Raw genomic sequence first — 15,864 nt, 5'->3', positions numbered from 1 at the left:
TCACGTCGTCATAATCGTTCAAACTTCAGACTGGACACGGTCCGGGCTGCCACGAGTCCGATTAACCACAATGGACTGCAAGTCCGAGCCAATTCCGTTTTGGCACCGCCGGCCGAACACCTGAGCCGCTTAATTTGGGTGGCTGCAAGACACTCCCAAAGTCCCTCGAGGGCTTCCAAATGCCATGCGAGACGGTGAGAGCCTCGAGCCCATTCATCTCCCATAGCCTCCTCCATCTCCACTGCAAGGAGTCTCTCTCCAATCCCAGCCCCAAATCTCCATTCTTGAAACGTTCTCTTTTGGTGTAGATATTATGATGTGAATGAGAAATGAGAATGGCGACGGTCGTGGTGCAGCAGGGCTCGCCAGCGATGAATCGGGAGTGCCTGGGAAGGCATCATTCTTCCGTGATTAGCTGTGGAGCGATCGATTGCTGGAGCCTCGGAACTCATCTTGGTAGACGGGTTGTAGAGTTTGGCGCAAGGCCTAAACCGTTTCAAGAGATAAGGTTTGTTTTTGACTTTCGCAAATATTAGATTTCATATGATTCGTTTTGCTGGCTTTTGTTTCCATGTTATTGCAAATTGCTACAATTGGCATGTATATATAGAATTGTTTAAAATTCATAGAATGTTTCTGAATGTTTTGTATTTATTTTTATTTTTTCTTTGGTTAACTATCTTTCTTGGGCATCAGAGTGATGTGTTTTGGGGTATTTATTTGAATTTGTGGATTCAGAAATCTGGAACAGCGTTTGTTAGGGAGCTACCTCTTTCAATAAGGAGGAATCACATGCAATCTCCTTGTGATGACCCTCATATGGTGTCCACTAGCTCCTGTCTTGATAGAAAAGCATTTTTATTTTCATAGGATTCACATATTGAGCATCATTTTCTTTCTCTTTTCTTTTTCATATGATGCAAGATTTTGTTTTTGCTAGTTTGCCTCTTTGTCTTGTTAGTATTGCTACTATAGTCTGGGGATGTAGACAAAATGATTGATGAAATGTTGGACATATTGGAAGGGACTAATTGGTTTTAGCTTACTGATATTTTCCCAGCAACTCTTGTTAATTTTTTGCCAGCTGGTCATCCATTGTTTTAGAAATAATGGTAGTTTGTAATGGCCTATAGCTGCTTGCTCTAGTGATCGAGGCCATTAAAAGGCTTGGGTATGAAAACAGTGTCGCTTGGACACCACATTTTGAGGATTTTAGAAGTGCTGGCCCTTTGGGCACTTGGACATATGCAACAGACATTCCTCGGCACATCAAAAAGAGAACGTCATGTTCTACATCAGTTCACACTGGTACCTGGCATTCTTATTTGGTGTATGCCAAAAGCCACTTCCCTGCACATGTTTGGAACTTGGCTTTCAGCTGCTCTGAGTGTCAAACAATTGATCCAAGTTGTGTGAGCACTTATATGAAAGTATCATTTTTTTTACCTTTTTAATTTAAATTGTAATAATCTCTGTTAAAGATGTTGGTTTTTGAGTTGATTTTGATTGAATGGAAATAGCTAGAGCCTGTTACGATTGATTTCCCTTAACCCTGTTATTTCTGCTTCCTTTTATTCTTCATTTCTCTATGTTCTTTTCTTTTGTCTATCAACGGTTATATGTTTCCTGTCGACTGGTAGATTACTTGTAACATGCCCATACTCAAACAGTCATTGGTTCATATTCAATATTAGTTCAATTCTTTGATTTGTTATCAAATCAAAAAATAATACTAAGAACCCTAGTTTGAATATTAACCCCAATGCACATCATTCTTCCCCCCTATCCTGTATTACTTGTTAGATTTAATTAAAATTTGTTCTCTGTTTTAAAAGATTTATTGCTTTAGAACATGTACACAGAAGCCCAATATAAAGCTAAAATCTTAGTCTAAGTCCACACCAAACCTTAATCTTTAACCTCAGGATTACAGGGGGCATGTTCCCTAACATCTTATACTATTCTTTAAACCTTAGGGCAGGTCTAGTAGGCAGCCCACTTTCTCTTGTTCTCTGAAACTGGATAGCAAGTGATCAACTTGAACCTGACCATAGGTTTTCCTAGCCCCTTGAGGTCCACCATCACATACACGCGAGTCCATACCACCAATCCTACATCACCCTGTACATTCGACTAATGCCTTATTCTGAAGGATTTATGCTTTATGTTTGAAAATGTTGACGGTTAAGCATTAACAATGATGAACTTCATGTATTTTAGGATTTTGTGTCTTGCCAAGTAGTAAACACTGTCTGGAGGAAGTGTTCGCATAATTTATTGGTGTTTGTGGAAAAGATTGGCTAAAAAAGAAAAGTATCCCCAATGATTACCTATCAGTAGTCACAAATTCCTTTAATACTTGCTCTTGTATATCTAGCTCACTAGTAGCAGTAATCTACACCCTATGTGACTAATATTACATGCTCTTGCAGAGGTTATATGGCACATAGTATAAACTGCATATATGGTACATAAGAGAAAAGGTTGAAGGCCTACATTAGACTGGCAGAAGCAGATTTGATAATGTTTGATGCATCGAACATTTGACTTAAGAGGGCATGGAGAATTGAAACTAATAGATTTAATTGAAATAGCAGGAATAAGTCTTGTAACTTATGTTTATCATTGAGAACAAATGGCATCTCTTTCTAGATCAATTAATCTGGAAAATGAACCACAATAACTTTCCATGGTCGTGATGATCTTTGACAAGCTTAAAACATTATTAAGAGGACGATTCTTTGCAGAGCAAGGAGTAATGTGCACTTTTGCTACTTTATTCTGGGATCTTCTTCTTGGCCTCCTTTCTAGATGAATATTTGAATTTCAATTTTGGTGTAAAGTTTTGAAAAACTCTAGGCTTATTCATTATTTATTTGTACATCATAAATCCGAACTCAAACATCTGTTCCATTTTATTTGTCCTTTTTTAAGAGGGAGATTCTTCAAAAAGCCACTTGAAGTTGGTGGGCTTACAATGTTGTGCATGTAAACTTCCGTATTTTGCATTATTATGCAATGATCAATCATTTCAGTCATGTCTGCGGTTCTATTTGATTCTTGTAATGGACCACAAAGTTTACATATATTGAAAGTTGATGATTTACCATATTCGATGTATTGCTTTAACTTGATTAGGGCTGATTGCTAAAATTGCACTGGAGATGGTCAGAGAATATGGATCCAGATACTATTTGAACTAAAATAGCATGTGAAACACAAAACTGATCTAAGATTTAATATACATATAGCCAAGAAAACTCCAGTATGAGTATTTTTTTATTGACGACTTTATCAGAGAAAGGGGAAATAAATCAGGGTAAAAACAATATCAAAATATATGATTTAATTTGACCTACTTCGTTATCTCAACGTCTGTGATGTACCTTTGTTGTTGAAGATAAAAATAAAATGGTACTTAGGAAGTGAATTCTATCATTTAGAGTTGCAAAAATGTCAAATAATGAATGATGTAATTGCGGACCAATAGGATCTATGTGATCATGCCTGGGAGGAGTTTCAAACCCTTGTAAAGTGGAAGGCTGGATGTGTATCAGGTGTCTGAAAAGAGTGTTAAAGTCTCGAGAAAATATGGATAGATCTTGTGGGAAGTGACTTGAGGTGATGAAGTTATAACACTTTGGTAGAGCCCAATGCATAATGTGACCCCAGATTGATGACATGGCCATTATGTTTATGTTCGGACTTGCTTTCCAACTGAACTTGTCAATGCTTGTGGTGATTAATATTAATAGATTCATCCTGAGCCACTAGCCATCAATAAACTTTTGGTAAGGCTCCAGAAATCAATCTGGCTGGAAAACTTTGGTCATGAAGTATTAATTTTCCTATAACTTTATATGACTACATAAAGTTAGCAGCTTTTGTAAATTAATAGCTTTCTAGAGGATCGTCACTATTATTTTTGATGTTTGATATCCTTTTTAGTTTTTTATTAATCACCTTGGCAGCTTCTTATTTTTCAAAATAAACATCAATAGCAAGTTTTGTCATGAGCTAGTGTCACCCTCATCTTAAAGGAAATTTCGTTGGCTTATCAATTTATGCCATCTTTTGGGACTCTTTCATCAATCTCGTGCAAACTTGGTTTTTCTAAGTCATGCATTAGCAAGTAAAGAAAGAATACAAGCGTGATGGTCTAATTTGCTTGATCCTTATGTAGAAGTTTTTGTCATCTTACTCTTCTTTAAAGGACAATATTTAGTGATGTTATGGAATGTAGACAAAAACCCTGTGAAACTGAATGTCGTATTGACAGGCTTTTACCTTGTTGGTCTTTTGTAGCCGGCAGATGAGAAGCAATAGACGGAGTCTAGCTTTTGCCTTGGACACTGGTGGATCTCCTAATACTGATGATCAAGATAGCCCTGATGGGGACGATGCAGGGCTTGGCAGGACAAGACTGGGGACAATAGTCCGTGCTGTGGCGAGACAGCTTCTGGAGAAGCTGAATGCTACTAGAAAGAATTTCCCAATGAAAATATTTCTCCTCCTCTTGGGTTTTTATACAGCTAATGCCCTGGCAACTATCCTAGGGCAGACTGGTGACTGGGATGTCTTGGTTGCCGGTGTTGTGGTGGCTGCTATAGAAGGTATCGGCATGCTTATGTACAGAAAACCATTCACTATGCCTGTTGGGAGATTGCAGTCATTGGTGGTGATGGTGAACTATTGGAAAGCTGGTGTATGCTTGGGTCTCTTTGTTGATGCTTTCAAATTAGGAAGTTGAGGGTCTTTAGTATGCAATCTGGCTTCATAAACTACATATTTTCCTAGACTGCACCATGATCATGGTGATTCATTGAGATCAAGTGCACGGATGCTATTTCATCTGTGATTCAACTGGATGATTGCTAATTGATCAAAAAATTTGCTGGATAATTCTGTTTTCCCCATTTTCATTTCCTTGAAGGACAGTGGATATCTTCTCACCTGTGCACATCCTTTCCCAAACCTGCACTTTTTGTTGCTTTCCTTTGTGGCATTCATTGCTTTGTTTACATGGTAGTTTTCGTATTGTACTCATGATAACTTAAATTCAAACCGAAAATCTAGCTGAATTCTTTCAGATTCCATAACCAGACACCATCGAGCCACAACCTATTTACTCAATCTGCGTGACTAAAATGTCCTAGTTCCTGTTAAAATCGACATTTCTTAATATAGATGAATTTTGTTCAAATTCTTTTGCACGGATTTTGTTGAGATTATTTAGGCCCTTCCAAATTCTTCTAAGATCCTTTGATATATAAACTGTGCTTTGCTCCTTCACATAATCAAGTCTCGAGTACCTACAAGGATGCTAAACACGAACAGAAAACTAGAGAGATGGAGAATCAACAGGGGGTTAATATCAGATGATTAATCAAGGAAAGGGTAGACAAATCATGAGCGTCTGACATCAACACCACCCATAGCCCTCGCAGCAACATCTCAAGCCTGCCCCAGACCCAAACATATCCGCTCCAATCTCGCTGTGCACACAGCACTTCGCAGTTTTCTACTTAAGACCTTTGGAGGATGATTGATGACAGGATCTTGAGAATGATGAATAACATTCTGTGAACCATCATCATTCCTGTGAGTCAGTATGCCTTCCAATCTTTCAAGTAATATAAATGTTCCATTCGGTGCTGATGAAGCATGGGCAGCATGAAATCAGCTTTTCCATCTGTATCCGGTATTGAACGCGTACCAATAGTCTAATACCACAAACAAGGTAGGAGCGAAAACTGTGAAGCTGAACTCAAGTATGTCCACCAAATAAATCTGAACTCCAGTATCCTGGATCCCCAAGGCTTAATTGATGGATGGGCTTGCAGGTTCACTTATCTGCGTGAAGGGTGGCCTGCTCTTTGCATTCTGTGTGGGATCAATCGCAGAGCTAGAACAGGGCACAGGTAGAGCCCATGATGCATAAAACTCTAAGAAACATTGATAGACCTCGCAAGAACCAGAAGACGACGTATAATTCATGACACTCTGAACGAAGAGCATATAAGAATTGAAGGCTATTTAGCAGGAAATTCTTCTTTTTTCCTTTTTGGAAAATCAATATCAAAGCAAGGTGAACAGAAATTATCAAGTTCAACCAAAACTCTCCCATGACTAAAAGACCTCTCCAGTTTTCCCATTCTGACACAAATGAACAATGTAAATGCCATGGTGGAATGCAGTCAATCGATGCATTGATAAAGTATATCATAATCGAGCGCCACTTCATAAAAAAAATAATCTTATTGATATGCGATATAGTAAATTTCTGTACAACTACAAATAAGTAATCAGCTATCCGGCCTGGAAGTGCATCCTTACCAAAAGTTGTTGGTGCAAATCATTGAAGACGCGCAGCTTGATGCTGATTAGGTTTGTGCGAGCTGTGGATGTAAGGTAAGAAAACAAAAAAAATTTAGCTGTTAGAAACTATACAGTCTGTTTACAACAAAAGGCTGAAATATGGCATTAGCATCTTCATCAGTACAGCTCCAACAACTCTAGAACTTGGTGTGCTTGGGCGCGCAGAGCGGTTTGTCTTTTATCTGGGTCTAGGGTTGAGCCAAACTGGCTTGCTGCCCATATAAAAGATGCACATTTTTCACCTAAAATCTTCTTTATATCTTCTAGTATGGCTGCCAAGGGGGTGGGTTCCCTTCTTTCATATACATGCCCAGTAAGTAACAGCAAGAACTCCCCACATTTTAACCTGACCAAAGAATAAAAAACATTGGCAGAAATTACAGAAGCATGGAATAAATATACAACCACAGATATTCCCAGGCTCGCAGCTTAAAAAGCAAGTGAGGCTGTTCCACATTGCAATTAGCTGATTACATATAGGATAATGTATGGAGCTATTAAAAAATTTAGTTTTCTGAGGGAGATAAGATGCTGCAAGTCATGCATGCTTTGGATGCTTTACAGAGGACAGGACTTTTACCAAGACTATTACTTGGCGATCTCTGCTGAAAGCATGCAAGTCTTGGAATGATGTGTTTGCTTTTTTTTTTAAATGAAAGGGAATGATGTGATTGCTTAAGGAACGTCCAATGCAAATATAGCTTGCCATTACTTGTTAAATTTGATTCCCACGATGTCATTCAGTTTTCCATTCCCATAATTTGATTTCTGAGGCAAGATTGCTCATCGATTCTTTCAACAGAGTTAGATTCTACAAGGACCAATATTCTAAACAACAAGAACAATTTCCAAGTGCGCCTGGCCCCCCTAAGCTTAGGTGGTTCCCTGACCACCCCTCTTAGGGCCTAGCTGTAAAGGTGGCTCCCCATATTGAGGTCAAGTGGTCAACTGCCTTAGCGGATGCCGAATCAATCTTCCAGACCAGGTGGGTCAGCTTTGTGCTATCAATGGGGGTGGTGGGTTGCAGTATAAGGCACGTCAAGCAAATGGATTATTGCCTTTACAGTCTTTTTCACATATGCACAAAGTCCTACCTAGCCACAAGCTACAATTTCCATCGATTCTTCAGTAGTTGTTTATTTCCAACTTAGTGAAGATTATTTCAAATTTAGTAGTGTTGCTTGTTGCATAATTTTAAATTGCTGAGCTGCTGCTTCTTTTTTTTTTTTGCTTAGGCTGAGCTTCTTCTTCTTAGATGATCATTTTTTTTGCAATTTACAGAAAATATTGTCATTTCACTAATAATCATGTTACAGTAAGTTAGGTCTTCAAATAAACATACAGTTATTTGTTCAAGTTTCCTTTTATTTCCTCCAACTACTTCTAATTTATTTTTAAATTTTTTAATTGTTTTGATATAGTACGTTCTAAATTTAATTTTTAATAATTTTATAACACAATACATCTAGTTGTATGCATTCAGTCTTAGAGCTATGCAGTTCCTTGACAGCCCGAGCATTAAACCACAACTTAAAACACTGCAAACAAGCATTGCGAATCTGAAATATGGACTAAAACCCTATTTATTCATAGTTTTTTTTTTTATCCACACGTAACCCTTAACATTAAATAAAAGAAACAAGTTCATTATCTGGACTACAGAATACAGGCATTGAGTGGCAAACACAGTAGATGATCCATAGCAATGCTTATATTCCACAACAGCATAATCAACCTAACAAGAACATAACGGTCAAGAGGCTCAGCTCGATAGGGATCAGGGTGAACTTTGGATCTGCCCAAAACCATTTGGACCAATAAAGGTCTTAGACAAGTTAGTTTAAATACTTTATACACAAGCAAAGGCATAGCATTATTGAGGATCCTTTTGTGATAAAAGTAGCATCTTTTTTATCACATCATTTGGCACATACTGTTGTCATCATTTCTGTTCTGTCAATTTAATTTGAGTAATCAAAAAGTCGGAAAAGTTTATATGGCCACCCTTGTAAGTTTTCTTCAAATTTTCAAAAAATCATCAGAACTTCTCAATAATTGCATGAATTTATTTTTCTCAACCAAAAATTATTCTACAAAGAATCCAATAGGTCACCCATCTTATGGGACCCCAGGAAGGCCTCGTAATAAATAACTCTGCCAGATTTGTCAGCCCACCTTCACTTCAAGCACATCACATTGTTATCCTAATTAAGAGGTCCAAGTCTGGTAACCACATGCTCGCCACCCTTGCTCTGGTCCTTAGCTTGATGATATATTTGCTCCCCTATATAAACTGATGCAAAATGGGGAGCATGCGACGTGCTGATTTGACTATAAGGGGTGCTTGATGACAGGATATGCACCATTGTTAGATCATTTGATGGAATCCAACTTATCTAATCCATGTTTTCATTTAAGAATGTAAAACATTAATATCAAGATAAATTGCTAGGGCTCGAATTTTAAGCTGCCATGTTTTTCATAAATAGGAGTTTGTTCATATTCAATATATTCACAAATGAACAAGAGGTACTGACAGATTCTGTGTACCTTCTCTTCTTTCTACCCGCCCATGGCCCGTTCCCCAGAAGTGCTCCACTCAGCAACCTCTAAAACCTTAGGCGGGTGCATTGCCAAGTTGTTATCAAGGACATGAGGGAGATATGAGACATGCATGGACTCAGATATTAAGGCATAACATATCAAGTCTCTTTTGTGCCTTCAAATGAAGTAAATTGACACAGAAGTATGCTTGAAATTTGTTGAGTGATTTTTCTAATGAGCCAATCTACAAGAGCAATTTCCTTTTTCCACAACAAAGAGTGCTTTAACATCAGCTAACATCTGAAACAAGCTAACATTGACTTCCAAAATCCCAAAAGTGTTTGTTATAGGGCATTAGAAATTCAGAATCAAGCAAAGGAGTTCGTTGACAAACTAGATATCAAGGATTGCTATGCCAGAACCGGGGCTCAGACTGGTTGCCTGGCGGCACGGGTTAGTACGCCCCCGTGCTGATCCATGTCGGGCCCATACCGACACAGTAGAGGAGACATGTTGCATGGCTCCCGAACCCTCCGCCAGCCTCCACCACTCTCTTTCTCTCTTCCTTCCTCTCCCTTTTCTTCCCTCCCCTGTTCCCTCTCTCTTTTTTTCTCCTCCCCCCCCCCCCTCTATCCCGGTTTCTCGTTTTGGTTGCCGAAACCATTCTGGTCCAACACAAGTACGGCTTGGTATGCCTTGAACCAGGCAGTTCGGGCCGGTTCAATCGACCATGCTAAAAATCTTAGTTTTACACTTCAAGTATATGGAAACTAACAAAATTCAGGCAAGTAGACCTAAGAAGTCACATAATTATAATTATATCGATTTTTACTGGCTATTTTGGTTGAGACTCTGCCAATCATAGAAAGAATGTGTAATAAGCAGGAGATTTAAGTGAAGGGAAGCATTCAGAACTGTCAAAGCCCATGAGACCAACCAATATAAATATCATGTGTCCAAATAATTTAATTTGCACAAAGCATTTATGTAGATAACCACAAAATGGGGCCAGAAAGGAAAGATTAAATTGCTTATCATTGGTCAGAAACTCAACATATCATCTATGGACTCTAGAAGGCAAGGATATGTATTAGAATGTCAGTAAGTGCTAAGTAGCCAATTACTTCAGAGAGGACTTGTAAAGTTGTAATCTGCAGTGACAAATTCTCTTCTAAAGCACTGAAAATAAAACTTCACAATTTTTGTTAACAGACAGATATGTGCCACTTAATATTGCAGAAGAAATTAGAAAATTATGCAACTAGGTGCTCATATTTTATACAGCTACAACCCTTCATATGAGGAAAAGACATGCAAACAGAGGCAAAAGTTAGAATACACTGTTAGCTCAAGAGTACAAACCTTAGAATATCATCCACTTGCTTGTCTTTCATGAGCTCTGCAATTTTCTTTATACCATGGCATGCCTCAAAATCCTAGAGTAGGAAGGAGGAGAAAAGAGAGAAGAATCAATTCTAAACACTGATGGGATAGTGAACCTTGCTTGATTGGATTATTTTTTTTATCCACAAAGAAAAAAATTTCCTCCACTCAGCAACTAAGCTCCAAGCTTAACTATTGACATTATTTTCTGCAATTATAAACTCACAGTATCAAAGAAGAAGGACAGATAGGTTCCCAAGTCCCAAAATGTAGAACACAAGGATCAAATTAATTATATATTGTGCATGTAAGCAACAGTGCCTTGCACAATGTGTACCCTACTGTATTGTGCCAAGTGCCAACACTTCATGCTCGGCAAGAAGGATCAAACTAATTATATATTGTGCATGTAAGTGTCAGTGCCTTGCACAACTTGTGTAGCCCTGTATTGTGCCAACACTGCATGCACCACAAGAAAGATACAAAACACTGCCAAAAACTTGCACGATTAAATGACTTGCCTAATATATGCTAGAAAGCATCTTTTTTCCCATTTATTCTAGATTTTAATGCTTTATAGTAAGAATAAACACAAAAATTATTTTTAATTAATCTGAAGAGATTTAAATTATACTAAAGCAGAGTGTGTGGTGTGTGTGTGTGTGTGTGTGTGTGTTAATGGTTGATAAACAAGTTATAAGCCACAAACTAACACAAATCAGCGTCACATTGGATTTATTTAACAAAACAAGTACAAGGTTCTCAATAAATTGTAGAGCTTTGGAGAAGGAAAACAAGAAATGAAGCCCACTCAAATAAATAATTGATTACGATAGTTTTGCAAATACTATGACCTGATCATTTGCAAACCCAGACATGTCCGCACCAGAATATTGCAAAACATAGTAGCACTTGCCAATGTCATCTGATGCATATGAACAAGAGCCAGTATTAATGCATGGCCCTTGTATTCTACTGACAACCTTGGGGCACGATATGATCATTATACAATCCAGAAAACTATGGACCAATAGAAAAAAAATTAAACCGAGAGAATCAATAAGTCATATAACAAAAATATGCATGCGGACAATATGAAAGTGGTTGGAAATAGTTATCATCAAAAGGCATGAAGTGGTTGTTAAGATAGAATCTAACTCCGTAAAACCAGTAGCCTTAACTCTTTGGTATTAAGTTGCACAATTTACCAAGAGCACATTCATCTCCTGAAAAATGGATCATTTAAAGACAGCCTGAAATGCTTTAACCCAAACCATGGCCAAATTGTCTCAACCATGTTTAATCATATAGTTTCGCTTTTAAGTGTTTAACCCAGTTCAAATAACTTATTTTGATCCCAACATAATTTTGTCAGAGAGAATCAAGTATAACACACATCAAAATGAAGCATCATATGTCAGACAATATTTATTTCCAAAAAATGCGAAAAAAAAGCTTTAAGTTCTCATCAAGGATACAAGTTAGGCATAATATATGAAATATAATTCTGCTAATCACTCATTGTTGAAGTAAACCTTCAGTGATCATCATACCACAAGCTTAAAATTGTAATTCTGCACACTCCACATAAAAAAAAGGTATGAAGGATGCAAGTTTGCATCTGGTTAGCATTAAAAAGAAAAAAAAAAACTCTAAGTTCCCATCAAGGATCCAAGTTAGGCATAAGATAATCCAATGTTGAAAAGTAAACCTTCAGTGATCATCACATCTCAAGCTCAAAATTGTAGTTTTGGCACTCCACATAGAAAATAAAGTATGAAGCAGGCAGTTTTGCATGTTAGAATTTTTTTATTAATCTATGCTTTTGTACAGTCTGATATCTAAAAAAGGAGATGTTAGATATTATACCTTCTGGTTATCTGGAGAATCTAACAACAATGATATTAGTGCATCCAAGCATGCTCCCTGCTCAAGCATTCCTCGGGTTGATAATATTTTTACAAGCACCTGCATTAATAATACTACTTTCAGCCTCCTAAAGTATCCAAAATAAAAAGATGAAACCTTCACTTTATCAAGGAGGATGAGGATTCTATGTTAGGAAGGACAGCACTAAAACCATCAAAGAACTACAGGTCAAAAGGATTTAAGGAATCAATGTATCTTTTTAGTAAATAGGATCGGAAAACATACATCCTGGTGAAGCATAGAATCTACCTTGACAGCCTTATGCTGGTGAGCCAAAGCTGCACAACCCAAGTGGAGCAGACAACATCCTTCCAATACTCTCAGAGCAAGAGCAACTTCAGAGTCAGTAGCAGGGCTATTTATCTTCAGAGGCTCCATACCAAATATATGGTCCGCAACCACGATAGGATCATCTTCTAATTGTCGCAAACTAATCATAAACAGAACTGGAACCACTGTTGAAAGCATCTGTTTCTACATCAGTCATTTAGATTTAAAATATGAATGTAATTTTTGTTGTTTATAAATGAATAGGAATATTAAGAAACATCACGTCCTCTTGGTATTCTGTATCATCTAAGCATCAGACATACCACATCACTAATATGTAATAATATATCAAGTGTATCTGAAAGAGCATACACTTGCAATAAGTTACAATAGGTTAAACAGAGTAGGATCATGGGCAATCGAATGAGGAGTCACTTTGAATTTCAGGTATATCGAAAAACAAACTGACTACACAGTCAGAAATGCTTCAGTTTGTGCGTGATATTTCTGGAAATTCATTGAGTCCCTTTGCATACAACCAAGAACCAAGAGCACACATAATCTAACAATGTTAGCTTCAAACTATAACAAAAGCAAAAGATTGCGTGGACTACTATTTCTTAGACAATAAGATGGGTAACCAAGTATGGTTAAACACCTGGAAACTGTTTGCAGAAATGCTTTGGACTGTCTCTACTAAATATAAATGAAGCGTCTTGAGATTGTAATGGGAGTAAGTGCATGCATGGATGCCTAGTCTAATTTATACAGAATATAGTGATCTTTACTAGTTTCTAGCTAATGAATCACAAAAAAATACTTGGATAAAGGAGTCCTGACATCACATAATCCCAAATAGGATAGACCAGCAACGAAGGGAGAGCACGAGAAAACACGCCTGATTTTTGGACCACTTTTTATAGGCTTCCTTGAATTTGTGCAGACATTTGGAGTGAACTGACTTTACATATACATACATACGTACATATGTAACGCTTCCTTGAATTTATCATACATGTGTGTGCATACATACGTATATTGCATGAATGACTCTACCTATTACTGTGTAATACTATCATGGGCATGTAAGAATACCAAATGAAGTTCCCAAATCTTTGATGTTGATGATCTAAATCAACATGAAGTTGAAGAATTTTCTTCTCGACTTGAAATCCATTTCTTCTCATTTATGGTCTTCCATCACTTCCAGCTTCCTATATTCGTGATGAAAGCATTCATGTTCCTTGCTGAACAATACGCATCTTTCCAAACCAAAATGCTTGCCATGGAACTTCTACACCTTAACTTGGTTTTTCATGCCTTTGCAGTCACTGCAAATTACTTAAGATGGTTCTACTCTCACATAATGTTTGTGAAGCAAAGCAGTAAAATCAATTGATGAATGAAGAAAATAATCAGAGCATGACTTATATAGTTACATGATAGAATTAATCATTCTAAATCTATTTCCACCAGAGAGGACAACTTGAGAGATTCAACCATCAGTGTCCTAAAGCCTCAGCACTAACACTACTAAGTAAAAGATCTCTCGACAATGAGTATAAGGCAGTCTAGTTCGTGATACATATTGCTACTATGCCAGAAAAGACAACCAAGACATGGATCTAACTGAAATTGAGAAGTCTTTCTAGTGAGATCTTCAAAATCAGTGGAAAGCTGAATGCTGGATAAAGAAAGGAAAAACACTTTAAGAATAATTAGGGGGAAAAGGATAAATTCAAAAAAATCTAATAACATATCATAAATTCAGCCAAAAGGGCAAATATTTGTTAGATCGGGAAAATCAAGATGAAAACATAACAGATAAGATGACGACCAACTATGTGTATCTAATAAATATTTATCTCTTTATTCATTTCAGACGTTACCGAAATAGGCATTGATTCATATCATTTATATTATACATATCATAGATAATACATATCATATGTGTGTATTTATATATACATATTTTGCATATTATATATGTTATGTTATATATAAATGTTATATTATGTATCTTAAGTTAAATATATTAAGTTCTTCCTCTTCCTGTTCCTTGGAAAGATTGAGCACACGTCCTTGAAAAGAATTACTGTCCATCCAAAAAAAAAAAAAAAACTGATATTATCTATCCAAAAAAATATATGATTGTTTTCTCATCCTCAATATCCCTTTGTTTAGTTCTACATCCCTATTGTGAAATAGCAGGCACTTTGCACGCAGTTATTGAAATAGCTTCTCTGGCTATCGTGCAACTGTGAGCAAGTCATAAAAGGAAAAGTTAATTTCCGTTGCTGGCTCAATGTTGCTCTAAGTTTTTCATGGCAATACGAGCTAAGCGAGTTGCTTGTGCCACCATTTCTGCGGAATCCAATGCAAATGCCAAAGAGTTCCCAACTTTTCCACAATCGCCACTAATGAGTGCAATGCTAAATTCATACCGATGTCTCAATCCCAGCTCGTGAGTCCATTACAAACTAGAGACTTTCAAAAATCCAAAAACATCAAACCAAAAGCAGCAGCCAAACTATCGAAATCCCCAAAATACAAGACCGTCACAGACGCCCGCAAATCTACACCCTACACTCGTACGAATAACATATATACCGATCGATCGATCGATGAATGGAATGCATCGATGAAAGAAGGCACCTTGGAGCTCGGGAATGGATTGGGAGTGGCGAAAGAAAAGGATGGCGGTATCAGAGTCGGCGATGGATCGGAGGGACTTGAGAAGGTTCCGGAGGCCTCTGAGCCGCAGGAAGGAGAAATCGGCCGAGGCGTCGCGGAGGCCGGAGCGGAGCGCCCGCACGACGTCCCGGTACAGCCTCCGGCGTTCGAGGGAGGACAGCAGCTCCCCCGCCAGCGGTTCCTCCGCCGCGCACGGAGGCGCTTCGATCGGAGCGGTGGGCTGCCTCAAGGTCCTGCCACTACCACCGCCGGACCGCTGGCGCTGCTGGTTTTTCTTTTTGAGGTACATGGTCGACGGCCTCGCCGTTGGGATCGAGTTCGTGTTACGTATATGTATGTATAAATATATATAAGAGAGGGTGTAGGTGCGGTTGGTCCGTTATGGAAGAGGACCAATCAGGTTTCGTTGATCGGTTGGGAGGTCCAATCAACGGTATCCTGATGTGAGCGCGCCAGATCTACTGGTAGGCCCGGGTCCAGCGGCTATCCTTTGGAGGGAGGGCCTTTTAAGGCAGTTTAACAGGCCGAATACGGCCTTTAGATCCAGAAAATCCCTTATTATTATTATTATTATTATTATGTGCGGGTGAACCCCACGCTCAGTTGTATTTCATGATAACTATATAAATTTTTCGAAACTTTGTGAGGGAGAGAGAGAGACCATGA

The 15,864-nt window shown here is 38.0% G+C and overlaps 2 protein-coding genes across 2 annotated transcripts; one reads left to right on the top strand and one right to left on the bottom strand.

Annotated features, from left to right (window-relative positions):
* LOC103707708 (ycf20-like protein) lies at positions 1-4,922 on the top strand. Its single transcript, XM_008792300.2, has 3 exons — positions 1-194; positions 309-508; positions 4,306-4,922. Exons 2-3 carry the CDS (start codon positions 330-332, stop codon positions 4,748-4,750), a joined length of 624 nt encoding a protein of 207 aa, XP_008790522.1. The 5' UTR covers positions 1-194; positions 309-329; the 3' UTR covers positions 4,751-4,922.
* Positions 4,923-6,245: 1,323 nt separating this feature from the next.
* On the bottom strand, positions 6,246-15,563 carry LOC103707735. Its single transcript, XM_017842960.2, has 5 exons — positions 15,160-15,563; positions 12,484-12,689; positions 12,175-12,273; positions 10,285-10,358; positions 6,246-6,724 (listed from the first exon to the last, which is right to left on the bottom strand). Exons 1-5 carry the CDS (start codon positions 15,485-15,487, stop codon positions 6,496-6,498), a joined length of 936 nt encoding a protein of 311 aa, XP_017698449.1. The 5' UTR covers positions 15,488-15,563; the 3' UTR covers positions 6,246-6,495.
* Positions 15,564-15,864: the final 301 nt, after the last annotated feature.

The sequence above is a fragment of the Phoenix dactylifera genome, chromosome 5, assembly GCF_009389715.1.
Source record: "Phoenix dactylifera cultivar Barhee BC4 chromosome 5, palm_55x_up_171113_PBpolish2nd_filt_p, whole genome shotgun sequence".
NCBI lineage: Eukaryota > Viridiplantae > Streptophyta > Magnoliopsida > Arecales > Arecaceae > Phoenix > Phoenix dactylifera.
Note: the sequence above shows the minus strand (reverse complement) of the source record. Positions and strands in the feature narration are given on the sequence as shown.

Coding starts and splice junctions, on each gene's coding strand:
- LOC103707708 (XM_008792300.2), top strand. CDS start 330: ATGAGAATGGCGACGGTCGTGGTGCAGCAGGGCTCGCCAGCGATGAAT. Junction 509..4,305: donor AAACCGTTTCAAGAGATAAG/GTTTGTTTTTGA, acceptor GGTCTTTTGTAG/CCGGCAGATGAGAAGCAATA.
- LOC103707735 (XM_017842960.2), bottom strand. CDS start 15,487: ATGTACCTCAAAAAGAAAAACCAGCAGCGCCAGCGGTCCGGCGGTGGT. Junction 12,690..15,159: donor ATCCATTCCCGAGCTCCAAG/GTGCCTTCTTTC, acceptor TGCTTTCAACAG/TGGTTCCAGTTCTGTTTATG. Junction 12,274..12,483: donor ACCAGCATAAGGCTGTCAAG/GTAGATTCTATG, acceptor TTATTAATGCAG/GTGCTTGTAAAAATATTATC.